Genomic DNA, 27,520 nt, shown 5'->3' with positions numbered 1-27,520 from the left:
GTGTAGGGCTTGTGAATAAGATGCATCGGGAAATACTTATAGGCAAAGCCCAGTGAAAAGCTTTACTGTAACTGACCAGTAACGCAACAATGTTCTCGCTCTAAAAATGAATCGTTAAATATTATCATCCCCACCCTTACAGATGATACAAGGATCAGACAGGTTCAGTGAATTTTCTTCAAGTTCACACTACTTGTGTATGACTATTTCAATCCTCACCATTCTAAACAACTGTACCGGGCTGGGGATGTGGCTCAAGCGGTAGCGCGCTCGCCTGGCATGTGTGCGGCCCGGGTTCGATCCTCAGCAGCACATACAAAGATGTTGCGTCCACCGATAACTAAAAAATAAATATTAAAAAATTCTCTCTCTCTCTCTCTCTGTCTCTCTCTCTTTAGGAAAAAAAAAACTGTACCATACATTCTCATACTAACAAATGTGCCAACATAACTGGTGAACTAACATATTAATTTTTAAATAATATTAAATCCTCACTCTTACGTCTTGTTTTCTCTTGTGCTAAAGCCCCTCAGCACTGGCTCAAGTTCATTATCAATTGATTTCCAATGAAGATAAACAGAAAAACACCAACCTTCCCACATAAGAAACAAATGTGCAGACTTCCTATCTCAAACTTATCTTTATCTCCCATAAAATTAGTTAATAATAGCAAGGAAAGAGAATAGTGGCAATTATGATTTGCTTAAAATGCAAACTTCATCAAAGCTATTGTTTCTCATTTTCTAATCACTGATTTTTTTTTTGTTGCTATAAAAATTTATTTTAGTACTGGCATATACGTGCATCATGAGATAGTTTATGCCCCACCCCTGCCCCCCTGCTTTTGGAGGGACTAAATACCTTTAAAAAAGGTGGGGGAACTAAATATATTTTGTTTTTGACTTATTTTCAGTCAACGAATCCCATGGTACATTGTTCAGATGAAAAAGTTGCAACAGTGAAGAATTTCCAAAAGTAAATACTCTTCACCTCTGTGCAAGTAAAGAAAGAAAAACTAGCAGAGTGTTCTTTCAAAGAAAAATTGTTGCAAATGTAGCGATGAGGTGGAACTAGAGGAAGAAACTCTTGAGTATGTTTAGGATGAGCAAATGCCTAACTGAAAAAGCCAACAGGCAGGAAAATACAACAATTATTTCAAAACATTAATTAAATGTAAAAGGAAATGGAAAGATTTGGTTAGCTATGGGAAACAATTCTCTTAGTTCTTTGAAAACAACCCTTTTTCTCATTAGCCTCATTCAGAGACTATACTTTTCCAAGAGTATGAATCAGTCTGTCTCTCTTACTCTTCCTATCTCCTCTTCCACCCAGTGCTCTCTTCTCAGTTGGCCTAATATACCTAAAATATTTAGCTGCAATCACAGAATTGAGAAACAATGAAAAGCCACTTAACTTGGTGGTTCAGGACTGCAAACAATACCATTTGTGTTGGTGTGCTCACTTGTGGCATATTGGGGAGTGTCTTTGAAAGTGGTTATAACAGAACCTAACCTATAATTTGGTATGGCTACAAGTGGATAAAGTGCTGGTCAGATGAAAACACGGGGCCAAACTGCATTATTTTACTTCCTTTCACAGTGAGGAGGGAAAGGACATTCACATTACCACAAAGGACAGCTGGCACGCAGTAGCACTCAAGTGTTAACTGAATCAGCTGCTCACCTTACTGGCTCATGGCTCAATAAGTCAGCTTAGTTAACAGATCTTTCAAAGTGAACATTCCCAATCAGCAACACCAAAGTAAATTTGTGTGTATCTTTCTTGCTTTCCAAAGTGCTTGTGAAAATGAAATTTTTAAAAGTTGGACCAAAAAATGAAAACTGGGTTGAGGATAAGTCACATACACAGGATAATGCAAAATAAGTTTAGATGTAAGATTTAAATCATCATAGGCCATTTCTATAAGTCTTTTGATGAGTTTGACCAACAATGAGAATGTCAGCCACCTTCTGACACAAGTAACTTGACCAAAAGGTCACATGAATCCACTTAAAATGAAACCTGAAAAGCTAATAATTACCATTTTGGCAGCATTTTTTAATGGCACTCTGACACAGTTCCTAAAACAGCTAATTGGTGTCATTCACATTTCCACAGTTACACAAATTAACACTTTCTTCTGAAATAGTTTACCTACCATTCAATGGTCTCTAAGATCACTCCCTAAAATTATTAAAGAGTGTGATTCATTTTGACATAAAATCATATAATGTCTCCTACTTTTACTATCTGAAATGCATATTCTTCAAAAGAGAAACACCATATATTGAGACAGTTCCCCTGCTTTTCATTTGTACTTCAACACACCTAACGAAAGTGAAAACACAAAAGGTGTTTATTCAATATATATATTATGAAAATGTGGTATATATACACAATGGAATGTTATTTAGCATTGAAAGAGAATAAAATCATGGAATTTGCAGGTAAATGGATGGAGTTGGAGAATATAATGCTAAGTGAAATTAGCCAATCCCCCAAAACCAAATGCTGAATGATTTCTCTGATTTAAGGATGCTGATTCATAATATGCTGCGGGTGGGGTGGGGGGTGGATGGGAGGATTAAATGAACTCTAGATAGGGCAACCGGGAAAAGGGGAGGGCAAAAAAAATCAATATTTGGAGGGGGCAGAGGGGTAGGAAAGACGGTGGAATGCAATGGTCATCATAACCCAAGTACATGTACGCAAACATGAAGGATGTCACTCTACTTTGTGTACAACCAGAGAAATGAAAAATTGTGCTCTATTTGTGTAATATGTATTGTAATGCATTCTGTTGTCATACATAACAAATTAAAAATTTAAAAAAGAAAACAAAACAAAACAAAACAAAACAAAAAAAGGGGAAAACACACAAATACTGAAAACCCACAATAATTTTCTTGGTCTAGATGCATCTCTTTCCTTCTTGGCACATGTATCTTGAGTTTGTGACAACACCATCATTAAACTCAGTCTTTCCATTGAGATGTGACTGATCACTCCCCTCGATTCTATCCCAACCAGGCAATGTCCACGTAACCATTTAATGTGCTGCCTTAGATCACAACCTGTTCAGCCTTTTACCTAGGAGAACCCCACTGGCAAAAGTACATCAAGTAATGTAAAATCTACTACTGTCCAAAGATGTAGATGGCAAAAAAGAAATTTCTTTGAAGTCTCATGTTGTATCTTTTGAAGTACATCACTTTGCATTCTATTCTATAATTCATTCATTCAACAATACTAGCTGCTTGCTCCATGACAACATTACTAGAGTACACTGTAATGAATACAGAGTTTTTATTTTTAACCTAGTAAAATTTAACTTGGCTCAAGTAGAAAAGCTAAACAAAGATTTGCCCAAATCCAAGAAAAAGCAGATAATCCAAGACATGCTAATTATTGCTTCATATACCATTAGTCATGCCATTGCTCATCCTGGGAGTCTGTGTGCTCTGGTTTGAGAAGCTGAATGTGGTTTAATTCCCAAAATAATGCCAAGAGCAAACTGAATTCCTACATGAAAAGACTTGGAAATGATATTAGAACTAACCAGGTTATATTTATTTAATCACAGGTTTTGCCTATAGTCTGAAATGACAAAAGTGGAAAGCCATTTCAATACCTAGAGGAAATGTATAAAACTGATGCTTAAAAACAACATGACGGGGAGAGAGAAATCTTTTTTATTTTTTAGCAGTACTAGGGATTGAATTCAGAACCTTACACGTACTAGGTAAGCACTTTACCATTGAGCTACATCCCAAGGCCCGGGAATCATTCTTGATATTGCGAGGTCAAGTCTTCACTGAACTCAGTATTACATGGCTCCTCACTGCTGTTTTAGCCCCAGTTAGTCTGCTTCTTCCACGTGCTTATGTATCTTTTAAACAGCTTTCATCAGGAGCTTTTAGGAAAAACAAAACCTCACGTAATAATTTTTGGATCTCTCCCTGCTATTCTGTTCTATTGCTCTGGCATCAAGACTGACTAGAAGTTTCCTTAAAAAAGTAATAAATTACCCAATGATAATTTGGCTTTTAATAACAAAAGTCCAAAAGTCAATGTGGGATTGATATAGTTTTGTTTGCAGGTATGTGGCATGGGTCTTTTTCGACTAAAGGCAGCTCTTTACAACACCACAAATGATTTCCCACTGGATTTGGATTAATCCTCCATGGCTTCAAAGACTGGAAAACTCACATGAAGCCTGGCTCTCCCATAAGGTACCCCTCCGTCAATCATTTCAAATTAATACAAAGATAGTCTTACACATATATGGAGATTGATGTGTTCCCTTGCACACAGTATATAACTCTTATAATTCAGACCACTTCAGACTGGCTAATTAGAAAGCAGCAGAGAAACACTAAAACATACAGATGTCACAATTGCAAGACGGTAGTTCAATCAGGAGTATGCATCAGAATCACCTGTAGAACTGGTATCCAATTTCACTGTTTAAAAATGCAGACTGGGACTTACAAAGTCTTACCTGAGAAGTGACCTAAGAATAAACATCTCTTAAAAATACCACAAAATCTGACTCTAATACTACTATTATAATGAAATCCATTTTTTTCCTGCCTATAATATGGGTTCTGGTTTATTAAGACTTAAATTTATTGTGTCGGAAGGATCTAGGATTAATTCTGTATTTGCCTCAGCCTTCTAATACAAATGATAACACTTAGAAACCAAAGAAACAAGGGTCACAAGCAGAGAAATTCTGAGTTATTCTGATTCTTCATGTATGAACCCTCACATGCCACAGCCTACCCTCAAGTCTTGGTGTTATTGGAAGGATCTCTCTTCAACACTAAATACCTTTAAATATGTAATCTTCTGCTCATCAATTAGAAGACATGAACATTCTATATTTGAAACTTTAAGGTCAGTTTATTAAGTCAGTGATGAAAGTGATCAGAAGAATATTCTCCTGAAAATTATTTTTTTTCTTAGAAAAAAAGAAAGGAAAATCAAAACCCTCTCAGCATAGCCACAGATGCTGTGGCAATCAACTTCTCTGCAGATGGGGACAGTCTGTTAGTCTGCTGAGTCACTCCCTGGGTCAGCAGGATTGTAGTCTGGATCATCTTCATCATCCTCCAGCTCCAAGTCATCCATTTCCTGGAACAAAGACTCATCTACCTCCACATTGTTTCCAGCTGCAAAAAGCAAAACAAAATTCCCTCTCAGCTTTATACTCAAAAAATCAAACATAGAACTCACTGGAGTACCAGACAGAAACTTCTCAGTGTATATAGGAGGTGTCACTCACGAAATTCCAAACTATTAGTGCAAATCACATCTTTCTTTGTCAGTAGAGACTCTTAACACTTTAAAAGCTATTTCATTCTTCCAGGTCACAGTTCAAAAATCTCTTGTTGTTATTGTTGTTGTTAAGGGATTATCATAGAATGCATATTTATAATATGGCATGTTATATACTGAAGATATGTTACCCTGGTTATAGTAAGTTAACTATCAATGAGACTTGTACCAGGAATCTCTCTTATACTTGCTAATTAATTGACAGATGGAACTTGACCTTTTCTCTCCATCAGTCCTCCTTCTAATCAATAGACTTCTCAAGATTCCATGTGTCTGAGCCCTACAGTAAGCATAGCCAGGCTCCCCATTAAACATATCACTCTTCACTTTGTCTGAAGTAGATAAATAAAGGATAGCATAGCTCTAGTGAATCCCCACACATTGTAAACTTCCTTCCCTCTCAGATTCACTTACTGACATTCATTGTAATGAGAATATAAAGAGAACAAGTGTTGTTTCATGCCTATGAGTAGATCAGAAAGAAAAATATAAAATGCTAAGCCCTAGTCAAAGAATAACTGTCTCTGTAGGGTTTCACAGAACAGATGAACTCTAAAATATCTTTGTGATATATATGAATGGACCAAGAAGAAAAGATCAGGTGAAAGCAATTCTTGGTAGAAATGTATACAAAGGCAAGAATATGTCGAACTGGAAGGCAAGATTTTTTAGGAAAAATACCATCAGATAAAACATGGATAAGAGTCAGACAGAGGACAGCATAAGTCAACCTTTTTTTCAAACTAATGGAAAACATGAAAGAATTAAAAAAGAGAGGTTTATGATTAAATATAGGTTTTAGAAATTCCATCTCAGAGGCAGCAACAATAAAACAGATAAAGACATTAGAAGGAGGAACAGATTTGGGGATACAGTTTCAGAGGCTACTACAAAAGTCCAAGTGAAAATGATAAAACCTTCAAGTAAGAGAAGGAAAGTGATGAGAAGACATTTCAGAGGCAAAATCAATAGGTATGTTTTGGTAACTTACTGGATATGAAAAGGAATTTGATCCATCACAAAAGGAAAGGAATGAAGGATGAGTGACACTAAAACTTGTTCTGAGAGAATGAGATGAAGCTTTGGAGTTAGTACTTCTCAAAAAAAAAAAAAAAAAGAGAGAGAGAAAGGAACAGGCTTGCTAGGTTTTTACTTATTTTTTTTCCAGACTACAAAAATTAGATAATTAAAAATCTGCTACAGAGAAGGTAATAAGATACATTAAAAAAAAGAAAAGTGAGTACCAGCAAGGTTAAAAGGAATGATTAGCAGTGGGCCCCTTCAAGGTTGCTTTTTAACCTCTATAAACATAACACCTTTATAATTCTAACCTTCTATATCAGAGAAAGCAGAAGCAGTTTGAAAGGCCAAAAGCTAGAAGATCCCCACCTAGCAAGATGGAGCTTGCAGAAATTTCACAAAGTACAGAAATCTAGGGTCATGTTAGAGGTGCGACTGAGTGTAGAGTCCAGTATAAAAATATAAGTAGGCCAGGATTGGGATTCTAGTTCAGTGGCAGAGCATTTGCCTTGCAAGTATGAGGCATTGAGTTCTATCCTCAGCACCACATGAAAATAAGTAAATAAAATAAAGGTATTATGTGCATCTACAACTAAAAAAAAAATTTAAAAAAAAATATATAAGTAGGCCATAAGCTCCATGAGGACAGGAAATTGCTTTATACTATTCTCTGCTATAATCTCAGTGTCCAAGTTATATAATAAATATTTATAAGTATATGGATGGATAATGGATAGATGGAAAACCAAGAGGTAAAAGGTAGGAGACAAAGGAGGATAAAGGAAGCAAAGGGGACAAGCTCCATGAGAAACTATGCAAATTAGTTGTGATACAAGAAATTTGGGGGAAACAGGTCATCTGAGTCACAATGGGCCTGTTTTCTTGTCCCCAAAATTGTCTATCCCTATCTTGAGATTGCTTAAATTATCATAAAACTTTTAAATAGTATATTATTGTAGGATTAAAATATTCAGTTCAAATGCATTAATTGATCAAATGTTAGAATTTTTGCTTCAAAATGAATTTTTCATCAGTCTTGGGAGGAAAAATTTACATTGAATTATCACTCTGATCTTTATGGTTTAAAATTAAAGACAACATTATACATATATGGAATTCTGATGTTATCTTACCATCCTCCAAGAACTGGATATCAGATGTGTCAAGATTATGATCTGTTTCAAATAGCTGTTTCCCTAAAAGACACAAGTATATTTAACTAAAATGGCATAGTATTCATTCACTTTCCCTACGAACATTGGAAAAAAAAAAAGTAACAATTAAGGAAAACAAGTCTGAAAATCCATCTTCTGATAAATTTCAATGAATTATATTAATTCATTCAGTAGCTAGTGGTATATGAAATATATTCACATTAAAATGGAACAAGTGATAAATCTAGTTTATCTAGAGTCCTAGAAAAATGAGATTGCCTCTATATAAAGTTTATTACCTTAAATATTCCTGTATTTCAAGATCTATTATTTGTAATATTTGTACCAGAAATCAGACATAAAAATTCCTCACAGCCAGGCACAGTGAAACATGCCTGTAATCCCAATTACTTGAGAGACTGAGGCAGAAGGACCACAGTCAAGGCAGGCCTTGTCATCTTAGTGAGACCCCATGTCAAAATAAAAAATGAAAAAGGGCTGGGGACATGGCTCAGTGACAGAAGGTCACTGGAATAAATCCTCAGTACTGGAGGAAAAATGAATTATAAACTATACTTTAAAAAAATAACATCATGTTGATATATTTTCTTTTTGTCCTAGATACCTACGAATATTATTGTCTTATAAAAATCTGTTCAAATAATCCTCTTGCTGCACAAGAAAGGATACCAAAATATTTGAGGGTAACAGAAAAAAATACGGGGTAGGGGAGTATCATACCACTTAATTTATTTTTTCCTGCTTGCTCTTCTTCTTTCATCCGTTTCTTTTTAATTTCCAAAAGTTCTGCATCAAACTTGGCCTTCCAACTTAAGAAATTCTCTATTGTAACAGGAGTGCCATGGAATAGTTGCTTAGAAAATAAAAATGACATAACTCAACAGACTGACATGACAGTTTCACAAATGAAGCCTAACAATATCTTCTAGTTAAATAAGTACAACTTAGAAGAGAAACAATTTATAAGAAAAATTAATGTTTGAAATTTTGAAACATTTAATTTGATTTCTGCCTGTCCTGGCTACTTTCATTGGTTTTGGCAACTTGCTCTGGAAAAGCCCATTTCTTTTTTATTCTTATTACAAAAAACAAAAATAATATACAGTGTAGTTACTATATTTACCACTGATATTTACCATTAAGAAGAATGCTGTCAGTTTTAATATGTGTTGAATACATATAAATTTATAAGAATAAATCATAGTTAACTTCGTTTTAGAATTTGAGGTTCTCAGATCATTGTGACAGCAACTTTATCATTCTAAACTCTATATGATAAGTAAAATATTTACATTTCTTGGTTTTACTGGTATGAGCTTTACTTATCTAACTGACTAGAATTCATTACTCATGCTATTCCACCAACCAAATGAGACTTCTAAACTCTTCAAAAATTTACAAAATGTTTGTTTTTGTAATTTCAAAACAAATCAAAATTTCCAATGTAGAAAAACCTATAGTAATTAACCATATACAACAGATTTAGAGAATAAATGTACCTTTTCTGCTTCTTCTGCTTCTCTTTCTTTTTGTTTCTTTTCTTCCTCTCTTCTAGTTTTTATCTGATCTACTATTTCATTTAATTTTTCTTGCACAGCTGTCACTAGAGTAAAGATCATCACCATACCAAGATTTTCTTCAGCCTATGCAACAAAAAGGTGGTGAAGAACACACTTCTTAGAAAAATAGAAACTAGCCTATGATAAAATGTTTTAGTGTAATCACTGAAGGAAGACATGTTTCTAACATGATTACAATTCAGTTACACCATATATTCATACACTAGAATAAATGAACATGTTAAGAAGTGATTGTATATGAGATAATGAGATCTTCCTCTAAAAGTCATGTCATTTGTCATACCCAACATAAAGCACGTATTTCAGTAAATTGTGTTTAATAATCATATAGGTAGAATTCAGAAAACCTTTTCCTACAGTATGAGTAACAACATTTCTCAAGCATTTCTCAGTATTTTAAATTACCGTTTTGAGTATTAAAAGCTAAAACAACAGAATTTAGACGCCAGCTTGAATTTTTAAACTATTACTATAATAAAGACTGTGGGTACTTTTGTGCCCTTTGTAAGGGGCTTCAAGCTAACTCCTGTAATCCTCCTCAATGTGCTGCATCTATGCTAAGCATCCTAAATTTATGAGTAATAAGAGTCTCTCGTGAGTGTGAACCCATACTGAAACTGCCCACTAGAGGGTGATTTAATATCCAACAGTCACTTCAATACTAAATGTTTTCCACAAAACCCATTCCTGGGTTCTCAATCTCAGCAAACCACATCATCCTCTACCCAGTGTGAATATCCTTACCCATTTAAAATCAGTCTCTGCCTCTGTTGTTCTGCCCATTGTTTTCAAACAACATTGTTAATACCCTATCCCAGGACACCATCATTTTCAGTTTGGAATACAAGAAAATTTAATTGATCTTCTTAAACCTATGACCTTGCCCCCTGACATAACTTCTCTAGACCACTCTACATATACATACATACACGGCTAAACTAATTTATATGCTGAAGCAACATAAAACTGATCTAGTCAGTCTCTTGCTTTCCTCAACAGCTTCCCAAACCAATCAGAACCAAGTCCATATTTTTAAACAGTTTAGAAGACCCTTCTAAAGAATAGGGTAACTTCTTTAGTTTCATCTCTTGTCACCATGAACATTGAACTTTAAATTCCACTGATGCTGTATAACTGGAAGTTCTGGGAAGAATCTCTCACTATCTCTCTGTCCACCTCACCACTCATCCCCCATTCTCAAGCTTGTTCCTTTAACAATCTTGATCCTCTTTCTTAAAACTCTTCCATTCCCTTGATGGTCTGGAAATCTCTTCCTTTAGATCTCAACTTCCTCTTGGAAGCTTCTCCAGTGCTTCAAGTCTATGACCATCCACACAATCCTGAATTTCACCATTATTGCATTGTTCATATAAAATAATGATATCCAGCTTGTCAGTCCAAATTCCTCAACAGAGTATAAAATCTATGAGACCAAGGATGGTGTCACTTAACCTAATGTTTGACACATTTCATTAACAAATCTCAGTAGGGTATCTTTTATAAAAATTAAGTATTTCAATAGAACAGCAAAAAAATAAATAAATATATCAATGAACAAACATTCATGGAAACTAAACAACTCAGAAATCATACTAGTTCCATAGTTCCACATCACTAGTATTAGAAATGCAAATTATAAAAATATACTGTTTTCATCTTATCAACATTTTATTTCTTAATGAAAATATGTAGTATTAGGAAAACTGAGAAACAGATATCTGAATGGCTATCATGAGGTCATAAACTGGCAAAATCAACTTAGCAGTATGAATAAAATTGTTAAACATGCAAACCCTATAGATCTACCAATTTGACTTCTAGAAAGCATCAGACTAGTAAAGTCATCAGTAGTTCATTATTTTCATTTATTCAACAAACATTTGAGTACCTCCTATGCCAGGCACTAGAGATATAATGGAAGATCTGCTCTAAGGATTTAAAAATAGTGTTATATAAGAATGGTAAAGGAATTGCATATTAAATCAAGCAAAAATGAATATGTCTTAAATATACATACAATGAAATTTTATGCAGTTATCAAAAATGAGGGAAGATGTCCACATACATTGTTATGTGAAAAATTAGATGTTATAAAACATTATAGATGGTGTATAAGTGTAAGAAAAAAATCTGGCACTATATCATAAATAATAGATAATTATACCCAACTGGTGGGCTTGAGAGTCATTTTTATTTTCTTCGTGACTTTTTTTTCCTAATATAAATTTGTTTTTTGATAACTGGATATTAATACTATTTTTTGAGAAAAAGTACAATATTCCCTCAATACATCTTATGTCAGGTAAGTATAAAGAAATCAAAACTGCCTTTTTGAAAGGAGAAAATTGGAGTATAAATAATAATATACTAAACACACAAAAAAATTCACTCAGACTGAATAATGAACATTAATGTGGGACAAACTAATATAATCATCCCAGGTCTTCTACAGTGTTTTAAAATTAAATACGCTAAGCCAAATTACACTAGAATTACTATAATTTCATGCTGGGAAACAGAATGAACAGGGCCCAACATCAGCAAAAACTCCTTCCTGACAGACCTTTTTTCATGCCTCATTCTCTAATAGCTCCAGATACTTTTGTTATAAAATCAGCACTCAGAGGACAATGGATGGGTCCTTAGAATATATAAGTCATATCTAAAGTTAAGAGATGTTTTGGATAATTCTTAGAAATAAACAAAATTGGGACTTCGGATTTTAAAATGGTAGAGTAAAATCTTTCACTTGCCTTCCTTACTGTATCTAAAGAACCCATGAAAACTTTCTACCAAAGCATGATAAGCCCTCACTGTGGAGAGCCCATTCCGCCCTAGTCTAGTATGAACTTCCCAATATTCACTTTTTCTTCCATATAAGTTTCTCCTTTTGGAGAGGTCATAAGCCATTATTGGTATTTCTAAGAATAGTGAGGAAGAGCCACACAGGGAGAAAAAAAAAAAAATCGCAGGCCTCTTCCCAGACTGCAGGGTACTAACCTATAATATTAAGTGAGAGGGGGTAGAAGTTTTATTTTTTCCTAAGTTAGAATTTTTGCTGAACATGGTGGCATATACCTGTAATCCCAGCTACTTAGGAGGCTGAGTCAGGAAAACTGCAAGATGCAAAAGGGTTACAAGTTTGATACCAGCCTGGGCAACTTAGCAAGACTCTGTCTCAAAATAAAATGTAAAAAGAGCTGGTGGTATAGCTCAGTGGTAGACTACATGCAAGGCAAGCACTCTACCAACTGAGCTATAAAACCAGCCCCCTGGGGTTTGATCCCTAGTAACATACACTCACAGTTTAACTTTTTAGCTACACATGTGACTAGACAATCCAAGAACCAAATTAGAACTGTGTTTATAACTTAAAGAACCTGTTGGGCTTTTTTATTACCTAAAGAGAACAGATAAGTCAGGGGCTGGACTGAGCTTTAAATAGGCACACCTTCTATTAATAGAACTTTAAAGGGACAGTGAGAAACAAAAAATAAAGATGCTTTGAATGCATCTTAAATTTGGTTTGGTAAATGTACTACTTAAATATTTAATGGCATTTTTCTAACTCTTAGATTAATGTATAATATTTAGAGCCAATGAAATAATATCACTACTATAAAACAAAACTATTTCCTTACCTGCAATGCTAATAATTTTAAAATGTCTGAGACATCATTATCTTCTAGGTTTTCCTGGGAGAATATTTCATAAAGGGGAGCTTCATCTGGATATTTTTCACTGTATGTAAACTTGAGTGTAGTCTGAACAGCTAAGACACAAGAAAGAGTTGATGTGAATACATTAAAAGTATAGAGACTGGTATTTTTGTTTAATCAGTAATTCATTTACAATGTGTCAATGAAAAGTAGTAATAGATTTTCCCACAATGAAAATTAAGGCTATTAAGATAGAAAATCACTAGTATAAACAATATATATAACAAAAACAATTAAATACCAAAAATAACTTTTTACATATGAAACACATTTACCACCAACTGGCATTTTACTATACTACTTTTCTGAAAATAAAAAGATGAAAATAAAATAAAATTCTGACATAGGCTCATTTTCATCCTCTCTCATAGCCAGATATGGTTATAGCCCTGGAATTTACATTTATATCTGCACAATGATAGCAGGGCATTGCTATCTGGTGGCTAAATGACAGTTCTGAACTAGATATTTTGAGAAATTATCTAGAAAACGTTTAACTTGATTCAGCTATACATTCTCATTTGCTCTTTTGACTTGTGCTATTTTACAGATCTGACTCTTGTACAGTAATAAAATTCTTAAGGGTACATTAGTGCAAGCTGTTACTCCACAACCCAACTCAGTGAGTTCTCTATTCCACCAGGCAATGTGAAGTTAAGCAGCACTGCTATGCATTTTCTGTTCAAAGTTGTATTAATCAAAATGATCTTCTGTCTAGAGTTCAACTTTCTTTTAACACATTTTAATTATTAAAAACCTGACTTTGATGAAGTAATATCAAATCCATATAGCTCTCCATACAAGGGGTAGGGGGAGGTACCTTAAAATTTTCAGATTTGATATTGTGTTTTTAATCTTCATGTATGATGTCAATAAAGAATTTTATGAGTAAATCAACACAAAGGATTGAGTACTAAGGGTTAGGAAGAAATAAAATCAATTTCTTTTGACATTCTTCTTTCTTCCCTTTTTAACACATTTCTAATTTTACTACAAAAATAAAATTTATTTTTATTTTTCCCTAGGTTTTTTAAGGCGTCCTTGACAAATAAAATTATTTATATTTAAGATATACAACATGATGTTTTAAAATACATATGTATTATAAAATGATTATTATGGTCAGGTCAAGTCAATTAACAAAACTATCACCTCCCACAGCTATGATTTTTATTGTATGTGTAGTAAGAATACTTTAGCCTTGGAGGCAAGGAGATTTTAGTCTGGCAAAGCTCGTGATGACCTCAGTCTTCAATCAGCTAGAGAGGCTGCTCTGTACCTGGGGACTTAGGCGTTGGACAGCCCTCCTCTTGCCTTATTTGGTAAAGGAATATTCCACTGAAATCCTTTGAATCCCCATTATATAAATAAAGCAAATGCAGACTCCTCTCTCTCTCTCCTTCCAGTGTGGAAGCAGGATCCCTAAGGTCGCAGAGCCCTTCTACCCTTGTTTTTCAAATTATTTATGTGTCATGTGATTTTTTGGTGGTATTTCTCAGCCAGAACATTTCACACAAGGGAAACCCAAATTTCATAGGCCATATGGGACACAGGAGAGAAGTATAAGGATTGAGATTAAGCACAAAATCAGCAGAAGGAAAGAAATAATAAAAATCAGAATGGAAGTAAATGAAACATGGACCAGAAAAACATGAGAAAAGATCAATGAAACTTAACTAGACTAAAAAAAAAATGACCCAAATAAATGAAAATTGAGACTTTTACAACTGATACCAGGGTGGGTGATATTTATTTTATGGTACAAAGTTTCAGAAAGGATGAATAAATTCTAGAGATCAAGGATACATCATAGTGACTCTAGTTAATAATGCTTTTTTGTTTTTGTGTTTGAAGTGCTAGGGATAGAATTCAGGTCCTTGCACATGGTAGGCAAGTGCTCTAACACTGAACTCTACCCCAGTCCAATAATAATATATCATGTACTGAAAAATTGCAAAAAGATTAATATTAAATGGTATCACCACAAAAATATTCTAATAAATACCTAAAAAACACCATTGTTGGCATATTACTTCTTTCCTCTATAAATGAAGTTTTATATAATTTATTTGTTTCATGATCATTATATTGAGAATATTCTTTAATACATATTTTAAATAATGGTAAACTGAATTACATCCTGTAGGTATACTAAAATGCATTTAGCATTTTTAAGGATTAAATTTAAAAAAAAAATAATATTTATTGATCATACTATTATAAATACCAGACATTCATTATAAAAGACCTAGGAATACAATAAGAGAAAATAAAATCACAAGTAATCCTATCATTGGGAAGAGCTCAAGGTTACCATTTTGGTATAATTATTTTTTAAAAATCTCAGAAGTATTTCTAAAAAATACACTTTAAAGTATGTTTCCATAGATACATTTACATTTCAAACAAAATTATATAGCCATAACATTATTATTAATTATACTCATAATGCTGTGCATGATTTACTCTTTCATAATATATGCATATAGATCATCAGGTATCACAAATGCATCCCTCCCAATTCCTTAAATATTAAATATAAGCATACTTCCATTATATAAGTTGGCCACCATTTATTGGTTAAGATATAAACTACAATTATAATAACATTCTTGTATGCATTTTATTTGTGCATAAAAGTTTCCTCAGAATAAATATTCCATGAGTATCTACTTATCAAGGATACAAATATATTTAAATCTCCTGCTTCACTAAGGAATCTATAAAAACCCAATGGCTTTCCTAAACATGTGTAGAAGTTTATACTCACTCCCAGTAGCATACTGTTGTCTCCTCATCAATATTGAAAATGTGTTGGATGACATGTTATTTTCACTTTAATTTACCTTTTCAATTACTAGTGAGATTACTGTTTAAACAATCATTTATAATGTTGCCTCTAGAAATCATATATCCATTCCATTTGCCTGTTTTTCTACTAGTTGGTTCATTAAAATGAAGTTTTGGAACAAAAATAGTATAATCTAATAATTATTTCAAACAAATTTAAAAAGTATTTCTCAAATCAGGAATGATGAACTGTATAGAAATATTATTACAGAGCTATTATTAGCTCCTAATAAAACTATTGCTTAGATATGGGAACAATATGCAGGAATTTTTAAATTTTATTTTTCATTTAAGTATACTCTTAAAGAAAACTATATTTCTGGATTCTTTTAACAATGAGCACTGTCACACCAATTCTGGCACACAAAACTGCATCATATGAATCCAAATAATATCACCAACTTCTTTATAAAGAAAAGTTTCAAATAGTGAAGAGCAGAGGGCACAGTATTTACTCTTACTGGGATATATTATAGGCATTTTTTATTGACCTACCTATAAGAGTACATTCATTATCAATTTGGTAAAAAATAACTATATCCAACATCTTTTTCATTCAGATTTCAAAATATTTCAGTGCTCACCTTATTTTCAAAGGTACAAGACAGATTCAGAGTTATCAAGCGAGACCATTAACAGTTCTCACTTACCAGCCTAATGGGGAAAAAAAAATCTTGGGACTAATGCCAATTTATATACCACTTCTGTCAAAGCACTATTTTAACTGAACTAGACTAAAGGTAGAAATGAACTTCAGATGCCATCTCCTTGATGATCCACCAAACTTAAGTGAATTTAATTTTAACTTATTGGTTTTATAGCTGCTTTATTTTAAGAGAGAAAATATGAAGATATGTATATATCCAGTCTCATTTATAACAGCAATGTTATAAATTAACAATCTACAATGTTTAGTATGACAAATAACAATCTACATGTTTAGTATGAAAAATACTAGTCACTCAATGGAATAACATATGATCACTGAAAAACATTTGTATGCAAAGTCTTATTTTAGGCAAAAATATCCCCCCATTTCTCCATCTGCTATACTGCTAATGTGTCTCTTTTACTTATAAAATGAAGCATATTGTGCAAGACTATATCTCATCGACTTCCTATTTTTCTAGGAGTTATGTGTACACAGGAAATATCAATTAGAAACACATCATTCATGTTAGATTCTTAATAGCACCTTGGCACCTTCACACCTGCAATGCCTAGCACAATGACTGCAGAATCAGTGAAAGTTCTGAGAAAGAAGCTTACCACAAGTACTTTTATGACACTTACTTTCATCATTTTCTCCGGCCTCAGATGTCACAGTAATGGTGAAGCTGGGTGGATTTTCTGATAATACTGCAAGAAAATACACACAGATGTTATTATTCTGCTTCCTATGGCAGATTTTCTTCCTTTTTAGCATTTGATCATTACCCAGGCTTCAAACTGCTTCCTAGCCTATATTTTCATTTCCAGAAATACAGACTGACCAGAATATTGAAATGATAAAACCTATATCAATTTTCTATTTAAATGAGTTTTCTTTAATTTACAAAGAAATACCTATCTTTATGTTTTACCAAATGAAGCATTAAGTAATTTAACTTTTATTATCTATACATGAAAAATTCAACTCCTAAAAACCTCAAACAGAAGGTAAAGAGTTTGATGATGTTTGGCACCAGACACTGCCCGCTGACATTCATGATATTCACTGACTTTCATACTTCTTGTTCTTTTCCACTTTGTTAAGTGTAATCAAACTTAATCCTTTCACAGATACTTATTAAGCCTCCATCATCTTTCATGGAATTATAAAAGGAATTAGTTTTGAATCAAAACATTTAATTGCTTATAGTTTATTAAATGAGACATGTAAGTCAACATTTACATAAGAAAACTTTATAAATTATTTTACAGCTTCATACCTAACTAAAATTACATCTTTTTATCATCTTTTTCCCTGAAAAATATTATAAAAATTCTAGAGACCTCCTAGATCAATGCTTGGCAGAATCAATAAATATTGGCTTAATGAAAGACGGACTAAACTAATGGAAGAAAAGGGGAGACACAAAGGAACAGATTCAAAACCAGATGAAAACCAAGGAAACTTCAAGCTACAGGGAAGGCTGCTGAAGCCTGTCAGAAAAGCCTATGTCTTACTTCGTGCCTGGGAAGCCTTGGTATCTGCACTGGCAGCAGATCTGCAGACTTTGTGAAATGAAAGAGCAAGGAATCACTCAAGAAATCATTAGGGAAACTACTTGGCTTTTAGTATCAGAATGGCCCAAAGCCATCATAAATATATATATAATCAACACATTTTTAAGATGGATGGCTTCATATTAATTGCAATGTAAGGTACTTGAAGCAATGGTGAACATCTATGATTACCAAAAAGGTGTTTGGTCAGGAAGATGAAGGATGCATTGAATTCATATTATACTAGATTAGATCTCAATCAGTCTAGCCCATGATGAAAAAGCACTGAAAGCTCATTATAACAAAGTTTACAAAATAATTGGTCTCATCTATTTTTTAACAAATGTGTATTAGACACAGCTGATGTGTTTAATTTTTCTTTCCTTTCATAACCAATTTTGGCATTTTTATGTCACGAAATGTAAACAATCCAACAACTTTAGAAATAAGAGTTCAACTGAGTTTCTAGAATTCCATGAAGCTGTTGGTCAGGGATATCCTATACCAGGTATAACAGCTAACATTCTAAATTTAGCATTACTTTGTGACTGTGCCATGTATTTACATAAAAATCTTTTAATTCTAACAACATGACTGTTACTGTATTTCACTAAATTTAGGATGCCATCAAGTATGAGATACACTTTACCTTATATACCACTAAGAAAGAAAAAGCTACCAATTGAGCTATGACACATAATTCAATCAGTTTGTATTTCAGTAATGTTAAAAATGTAAAAAATGTGTCTCAGAAAAGATTAACTATATTATCACTCCAATTTCATAATGTGGAAACTTAGACACAGAGATTTTATATAATTGATCCAAGGCTCTACAACTAGTAAATGGCAGAACTAAACAGATATATAGTTTCATTTAGAAAGAAAAAATATATATATTTCTAGCTGAGAAATTCCATTTGAGTTAGGCTGAAAATCATGGGTGGCATGTAGAAATGGAGAAAGGGAACATAGCTGAAGGTACCATGGCAGCAAAATCATAATGATTAGAAAACTTAAGGATCATATAGGGAATAATTATTTTTTCTGTTTGAAGTATATATATGTAAGCAAAAAACACTAGGGAAAAATACAATTTAAAGTTTAGGCATGATCATAACAGTTTTTAATAGTGGTTAAAATTTTTTCTCTACAAACAGGAGAAAAATCTGGCAATAGTATATAGAATGGAAGGAGGGAAACAAGACTAGATACGGCTGAAACTAGGTCACTGCTATAATAAATCAGGTAAAGGTAAGGAGGTTCTCAACTAGGTTGTCAGCCATGGGAATGGCAGAAAACAGGGAGGAAGTTAAGATGGTTATCAGATATTGAGTTTGCAGGATGAGGACATGATACCACTAACACAAACAAAAAACACACACACAAAAATCAAACATGGTATATTTTAAAGACAGAGGTACTCTGAGCTGGAAATGTCATGTAGGCAATCAGAAATAGGCAAATGGAACTAAAGAGAACCAGGCCTTAATTCAAATTGGGATCACTTATAAAGAGGCGACAAACTAAATAAGATCATGGAGGAGAAAATGTAATAGAGCGATAAAGGCCAACATTCACTTTTAAAGGGATCCTCAATTTGAAGAACAACTAAGTGGAAGAAAAAAACTGACAAAGATTACAAGAAGCAACCGCAAGAGACAGTAACAAAACCAAGAGACAACAATGTTAAACAAATCAAGGGGAAAAGTTTCAGAAAGAGATGGAGGATAATTCTCCCCATCCTGTTCTACCCACTGTCTCTCAAGAGTTTTCCAGCAAGCAGATTTTATCACATCATTACCCGCCTATATCAGCAGTTCTCTATCTATATGTGGTGTTGGATCAGTTGTGAAGAGAGGGTGGCATCATACAGCCAACACACTAGAAACTATGCATAACTGAAATACATTTTATTGGTGAAACTATACCAGTTATAAGGATCTGAGTTTGATATGGCAATGTCTACAATGTGTACTACATAGTTTTATAGCTATACAGGGGAAAAATGGACAATGAACTATTGCCTTATAAGATCATATCTAAATCTCTGACATGGCCCTCTGTGATTAGACCCTGCTTATTTGTCCAGTCTCATTTTCTATGACTCTCATTTCTCACTTTATATCTCAGAAATACCAAACCACTTGTCCTTTGTATAATCTATTGAGTCCTGGTTCTGCATACACTGTGCCCACTGTTGAAACACTCTTCCCCCAGGCTCACTCACTTGTTAATGGAACTCTCCCATTAGTCCTCAGTTTTTCCAAACAATTCAGGCTCTCTCTTCTTCCCTAAATTTACATTATGTCTGTTTCCCTAGTAGACTAAGTTCTTTAAAAATGTATACAAATAAATATTTGGTCAATGAGGAAGTCAAACGGCCATGGGTATATGAGCAAGAATATCACTAAACATCAGTGAACCTTGTGAGCCAGATTGAATAGGGAGGCAAGACAGACCAGAAAGAAAACTGAACAACCATTCCATGAGAAATCATGACAAGAAGTTCTAAAAGCATTACAGTGAAAGAACTATAGGGCTACAAAGGTTATGGACAGAAGGAGGAATTTCAGAAGCCAAAATTTTTAGAGATGGCATTGCCAAGGAATGCCCATGGCCACATGCAACTGAAGGATATAAAAATCAAAGCTGTTAGTTGATGAAGGCAATGAATTATAAAGTCACACCATTAAAAGAATCAACAATTAAGATGGTAAATTTCTAGAAAAAAGGTATCTTATATTTGTTTAATGGATATAAAGAATTTATACTTACATTATTTCCCATTAAAAAGATATATAGGCTTGAAGAAGTTATATGATTTGTCCAAGGACACAATATCAAGATGTCGCTATACAGAAAAAATGGGAACCAGGTACAATAAAGAAAAGGAATATTGAGAAACACTGCTGATAGTCCCCTAATATTGAGTCTCCCCTTGTTCTCGATATGCCATTTTTAATTGAGCATACTGACCAATCCCACGATAAAAGCTGCATTTCCCATTTCTCATGAAATGACTCAGTTTTACTTAACAAGATAAAAACAGAAATGTCCATTGACAGTTTCCAGGAACTCCCTTAAGAAACTTCTGGCTTTCACCCCCGCCCCACCCTCGCTTAATTTCTTTATCTGTCCTGTTACCTGAAAAGGGAATACTACCATCATTTAGGCCAAGAAGGTGAGAACACACCTTAGGGATGACAAAGAAAAGGATCAAAAGAAGCCTCTTCCCTGAGGAACTTTTGGATTGGTCCTGCCATAAGTCTTATGTGCAAGAGCAATAAACTTTTACTTTCAAAAACTAATGTTATTTAGGGTTTTCCATCACAGCTGAACCTATTTTTAAAACAGAGAAGGGGGTGATATAGTATGTGAAAGTAAGGCAGCAACTAAAAACAGAGTTGGAGATCCTGAGTTCTGATGAAGGAATACCCCAATCTAACACATACATTACTGTGAGTTGGGATAAGTATCAGATGCCAGACTTGCACCACTGTGAGTGGATCAAAATAATTTTGAAAAAAAAAAAAGTAAGATTCTTGGGCATAACGGAAGGGTAGGAGAGATGTTAGGTGACATAGAGGCAGATAATGGTGAGATGGAGAGAATTAAGGATTTTGCCAAAAAAAGATAACAGGCAGTAGCTAAAAGGTATATTAGCAGAGCATACAAATGACCTTAGATTTCCACAAAGAACTAATAAGCCAATATTAAAATCAGTCCCCTTGGTTGTTAGGGAGTATTTAATCTTTCAAAAGTATGTTTAAGAAAAACTGCTTTTACAAGAGACTCCTGCTCTAAGATATACTGTTAAGTGCAGGATTGACAGGACAAATACAGGTTTATGTACACCTCTTGGCAAGGCAAACAGAATTAAGGGAACCTGGTTTTTGGTTCACTTGATGTCAACCAATTTATTTCAACAAAAACTCCCCACATCCAGAGATTTTGATACAGAAACGGAAATAACCAAATTCTACTACCTTAGCAGGACCTTGGCAAGTGAAGCACTACTGAAGGAGAATGTGGTATCAGGAGAGTCCATTTATAATTTTGGAAGACTAGTTGTTAGGAGGGTTGGATCAATGTGCAATCAAGCTACAGAATAGGCAAAAAGAAGAAACTGTATTATGATTTGTTATAATTCACAACAAATGCAACACTGGACCAAAAAGTCTTTGCAAATAGAAAACCTGTTAACTCTGAGGTTAGTGTAGGTCTATGCACTAGAACTGTGCCTCTTCAGCACCCACATAAATGCATGTGTACTTAACAAATGCTGCTTTCTTTAGCTCTCAACCAGCCATTGGAAGAAAAAAAGAGGGGGTGGGTATCTACTTCCTTCATCAATAGCAAAGAGCATTTACCAAATCTAATATTAACTATGATTCAAAATGAAGTTAGAAAACTATGAATTAGTTCTTTGACAAACTGACACGAGTAAGCTCTCTTTCTTAAATCTTAAAATACAAAAGTATGGAAACAAACAAAACAAGGCTATATAAAACAGCAAACCTTAAAAGTTCTCAAAATTTCAAAAGATAAAACATGGCAACATTTTATTTCAAAGTCCTCTGCCTTTCCCCTAAGACATTTCATAAAGAACAAAATCACAAGACAAAGGTCCCTAAGAACTATAAATCAAGACATTTTAATTTATTTATTGCAAAACTTATAGGAAAGCTATCAGGAATTAGAGATGTAGACTCAAATGATAACGGTAGAATACTTGAATGCATCAAAAAATTCATAAATATCATTTATTATCCTGGCTCAGAATTCTCAAGCACTTGTGTATCTGCCAAAATTTCTACATACTGAACTATACCAGAGCTGTCATGGCATAATACAATTTGAAATACTTACATAACTATTTTAGGGTTAAAAATATATCACTTTCCTAACTATTTATATGCACATATAATAGTAAGAGATACCTTAACATCCAAAAGAAAATAATGAAAAGAATATCACACCTATGCTGATTTGCCTCTACCTACAGAGTTCATGTCTGTGATAAGTCTAAAGTATTAGAAACCACCAAACATCACCATTAAGAATATATCCAAAAACTGACCCTGGTATTCCATTTTATTTAGACATTGACATATAAGCAAGGATAGAGAAGGGAGCCAGACTCCATACACACTCACCCAGGTAATGACACTCTCAAACCCCTCTTCACTCATCCCCTTAACATCCTCACAGCACAGTTTTACTGCTGGTGAGAGACAACATGAACAGGACTGGAGCTATACTGGGGTAGCTGACACACTTCTGCCTGTTGGCAAAGCAGAACAAAATTTGCTACCATTGCAAGTAGTGATCAAAGGGCGGAACCAAGAAAAAACTAACCTAAACAATGAAAGGGAGAGGGGTTACAGTTTATGACATCAAGTAATACATTTTACTCTCTGATATCTGACAATCAATGATAGACAGCACTTAAAGGGAGGGATGGGGAATGCCTATTCATTCATAATGGCCTTACCTGGACTTCTTCTCAAATCTGAGAGAAGCTATATTGATAGAATTACCTTATCGCACTTTCAGAATCAACTGAAGCATGACTCAATACATAAGAATTCTCAATATAGCTAATGAACTTCTCACTAATATTTTATCTTAGCCCAACCAATAAGTAATCTGCTTTCCTTCATATCAAGCCCCAAAGCCTAGAAGAGGAAAAAGGACAGAGTACCGGACCTAATACTTAGTACCATCCCTGCCACTAACTAGCAGGCGGTACCAAAGCAAGCAAACCACTTTCCTTTCCTGAACCTCCGTTATCTTACTTGTAGCAAAAGTCTCAAACTAGATGATGTCTAACATCCGTACCAGCCTAACAACCTACAAAACTATAGCGGAACAGAAATTTGGGCCACATCATTCATGAGACATTTTGCAGAATGCCAGGGAGAGAAGTTGTGTTTCTTTTTCTTTAAGAAAGAAAGTCGACAAACTCCAGGGATTACGCTACTCTCAACACTGATTCTAGGTTGCTCTAAGAAGAGCACTGGGAATCCCACAATTTTTCAAACACCATCCTATGAAACACACCTTCTATCGAGTTAGGGGTAAGTACGTGAAAACTCAGACCTTTGCGGCTCCGGAAAAACAAATCTCATTCGGAGTATCTTTTAGTGTATTTCACTGAATCTCGGATGGATTCAGGTTACACAGAAAGTAACGTGCTCCCGACCCAATTCCAGGCCTGACAGTTTCCAGGGACTTCACCAGCGTCACCCCGCTTTTCAGATCTCAGCGAACAATCGGAGAAGGGGAAACAACCATTGAGTTACTGGCAATCAGCTGAAAAACTTGGTGTGGCGGGCGGAGTGGCCACGCGGCCTAAAGGTCCCCTCTCCATCCCAGCCAGGGAGACCTAGGCCTGAGGCGGCTCCTGCCCGTCCCACTCCACGTCGAGGCAGCTGTGGGCTCGCGGCCGCGAAAATCACCTGTGAAGGAATCGGGGTAGATGGACTCGAGAGCCTCCAGCTCATTGCGTTGCTCCTCGCCGTAATCTGTCATCTTGGCCCTCGCTGCTACCCATGGGTCGCCCGGATCCCAAGGCAGCGCGCAGCAGCTGAAAGCGCGGCCGCGCCGGCTGCGGGGCGGGCGCAGGCGCAGAGTCCCGGGCTGGAAGGAACGCAGTCCAAAGCCAGGCCGGACCTGCTGTGCAACAACACCGCGTCGCCCTCCGCCTGAGCCCTAGTTCCGCGTTCGACTTATTCGGCCTAGCCAGCGGGGCACTGATTTGCCGCCTGTTCCACGCCTGTACGACTTTTGCTGGGATCTTGGAGGCATCTGGTCTGGCATTCACTAAGGACACCTATCGCCGCTGCTGCGCTTTGCAGGGCCTGAGCCTGAGAAGTCCTCAGCGCGGCATCCTCGCTCGATGAGTCGGGGCTGAAGGTGCACTTAACGCTTTGGGTCGGACTCTTGTCTCCAGTGGCGGGCGGTGGTGACGTCTGCGAACTGGCGCATTTTATGGTTTCTGATTTACCTGCTGTTGAAGCTAGGCGGACCCCCAGCCTGCTGTTGGTTAGGTCCAGGTCATTTCTGCCCTTCTCCAAGTTCAAGTTCAAGTTGCTGGGCTTCCTCAGGAGTTGAGCGAGAGGCTGGGACCACTACGGAAGCCGATAAGCGGAGTAGCAGAAGGTCTGCTAATGCGTGGGGCGGGTAGGCTCAGCGCCTTAATAAGTAGAGGTGAATCCAAGGGAGAAATGGACTGGGTCTGGGGATCTGACCTTTGGGCTCATATGGTTAGGCCTTATTTTTGAATTTGTGGAAGAACTCGGCTTGCATATAATAAAGATGTCTATCATGATGTATTTTTGTGAATTGATGAAGAGGAATGTAGACATCAGTAACAGTTTTGATATGCAATGTAAAATTTTGCTGCACCTTGAAAAATGTTAAGAACCTTTGATTTGGTAATGGTACTTATGAGAATAACATTGTCAACTCCAAGCGTGCACAGCAATCACAAAGGAATTTGTCAGAGAACCATAATGGCAAAAACTAAGAAGTTGGGGAAATAAGCGTGGTGTTTTTATGAGAGAAATATTACATAACCAGGTTTGTGTTTATGTTCGCAGTAAAGGAACTCAGGTTCCTTTATTATATGATTATGTGTAGCAAAAAATGTGGAAAATGTAAGAAAATACTCCCAACATGTTAACAGATTTTCTCCACATTTATTTTCCTTTTGTTTTCTGTATTAAATCTGATTTCACTTATCTAGTAGGGGGAGCACTTTTTAAATACGAACTCTCTAATGACGAAGGTTCTGAGATTTTCTCTTGTTTAAATGATGATGTCTCATGAATCATAAGGCATCTCGATTTTTTTTTTTTAATTGGGGAATATTGCTTACTTATAACAGAGGAATACTTTATAACAACATACTCAAGAACAATCTCTAACGATTCCGTGTTTTAAATATTCATTTAAGCTTGGGTCAGAGGAATCTTCTGACTAAACTGAGAATTAAATAAAATGTATAAAATAACTTTCCATATATAAAATGTTTCATTTTCTGGGTATCCTTAATTCAGAGGAATTACAATTGTCTCTTTTCAGGAAAGAGCTTCAAGGCAGAATCCATTGCAAAGGTCATAAGGTGGGACGTTAAGTGCACCTTCCACATAGCATGTTGGAAGCCAGTAAGAAGAGAGCCCAGTGAACTTTGGAGAAGAGGATGATTATTGCAGATTGTATAGGATTATTGGATGTTTAAATGAAAGAATAATGGTTTGATTAAAAATACCACAGTAGTTTCTATGGTGTAAGAGTTCTTAGGGAGGACCACATCTGAAAGTATAGAGAACAGTTATGGCAGTAACCTAAGTAGAAGACAATGGAAATCTGCACCAGAGTGACAGTAATTAAAGTGGTAAAGTAATGATGAAATTCCAAATATATTTTGAAGATAAAACTGTATGATTTGACCTGAGTTATAAGAGAAGAGTCATAGATTGTTTTTGGCTAGAACAACTGAAAAAATGATGTTCTGGTAACCAAAATGATAAGTGACTAAGACAGCATATATTTGGAAAGAAAGATGAAAATTTATCTTTGAATCATGGATCAAAGAAAAATGCAAAGTAAATTTTTTACTAATTGATAATGCAAACTAGCTACCAAAATAGGTGAGACGTAGCAAAGCAGCCAATTTAATATTTATATTAAAAAAGAAAGTTGCTATTGCCATTTAAGTTTTAATCTAATGAATGGGATGACCATTTTACTATTAACAATTTTTGGTAAGACATCCTTTTCAAACCTGTTACATGTCATTGTAAAACCTCTGTTTTTCCAAATGTTCCAGAGTGGTGTTTTTAATACTAGAGATAGTTTCCTTAGAGAGTTCCAGACCTAGCGTAATCAAAAGAACTGTTTTAGTCAGGTTTTTTGATGTGACCAAAAGACCTGACAAGAACAATTTCAGAGAAGGAAAAGTTTACTTGGGGCTCCTGGTTTCAGAGGTCTTAGTCCAGAGCTGACTGACTCCATTACTCTGGGCTTGAGTTGAGGCAAAACATATGGCAGAAGTGTATGCAGAAGGAAAACAGCTTAGGACGTGACAATCAGGAAGGAGAGGGAACTCCCCTTGAAAAGGACAAAAATATATATCCCAAAAGCACACCCCCAGTGACCTACCTCCTTTAGCCATTGTCTATATGACTACCACCCAGTTAATCCATTCAACTGGATTAATGTACTTATTAGGTTAAGGCTCATAACTCAATCATTTTACCTCTAAACTTTTTTGCATTGTCTGACACATGAGCTTTTGGGGGATACCTTATACCTAAACCATAAGAAAAACATGCCCCCAAATATTTACCTTCTCATACCTACCTAGACATCATTAAATTTTTCTTAGTTGATCCCTTAGTTTCATTTGTCAATGAGAGAAACATTTCACAGAGCACAAGAAGCCCTTATCTGAAAATATGGTAAATTCTCTAAAGGCAAGTTGACCCTTAATTTATAATTAAAAATGGTGTGGAACAAGTATGTTTCAAGCTGTGCAGGTAAGCAAATGGTATAGTGAGAATAACCATCATGGTCTGTGAAGCCAGAAGTGAGAAGCCCATCCTTAAACATTTACAAGC

The 27,520-nt window shown here is 35.1% G+C and overlaps 1 protein-coding gene and 1 long non-coding RNA gene across 6 annotated transcripts; one reads left to right on the top strand and one right to left on the bottom strand.

Annotated features, from left to right (window-relative positions):
- The first annotated feature begins 409 nt into the window (after window positions 1-409).
- Window positions 410-5,027, top strand: LOC308650305. Its single transcript, XR_014022314.1, has 2 exons — window positions 410-2,337; window positions 2,868-5,027. It is a non-coding gene; the product is annotated as an uncharacterized lncRNA (long non-coding RNA).
- On the bottom strand, window positions 4,879-24,925 carry RWDD1 (RWD domain containing 1). Of its 5 annotated transcripts, XM_081296370.1 has the most exons (9): window positions 24,356-24,661; window positions 23,051-23,178; window positions 21,881-21,995; window positions 16,978-17,043; window positions 12,757-12,887; window positions 9,035-9,178; window positions 8,256-8,388; window positions 7,494-7,556; window positions 4,879-5,174 (listed from the first exon to the last, which is right to left on the bottom strand). In XM_081296370.1, the coding sequence occupies exons 6-9, from the start codon at window positions 9,158-9,160 to the stop codon at window positions 5,053-5,055; spliced, it is 444 nt and encodes a 147-aa protein (XP_081152496.1). In that variant the 5' UTR covers window positions 9,161-9,178; window positions 12,757-12,887; window positions 16,978-17,043; window positions 21,881-21,995; window positions 23,051-23,178; window positions 24,356-24,661; the 3' UTR covers window positions 4,879-5,052. The 5 variants fall into 5 exon arrangements, with proteins under 5 accessions (XP_081152496.1, XP_081152498.1, XP_081152497.1 ...); XM_081296372.1 differs by lacking the exon at window positions 21,881-21,995; XM_081296371.1 differs by lacking the exon at window positions 23,051-23,178.
- Window positions 24,926-27,520: the final 2,595 nt, after the last annotated feature.

The sequence above is a fragment of the Spermophilus citellus genome (genome assembly GCF_964194105.1).
Source record: "Spermophilus citellus genome assembly, chromosome: 5".
In the NCBI taxonomy this organism is placed as follows: Eukaryota; Metazoa; Chordata; class Mammalia; order Rodentia; family Sciuridae; genus Spermophilus; species Spermophilus citellus.
This window is presented reverse-complemented; position numbering and strand designations above follow the sequence as displayed.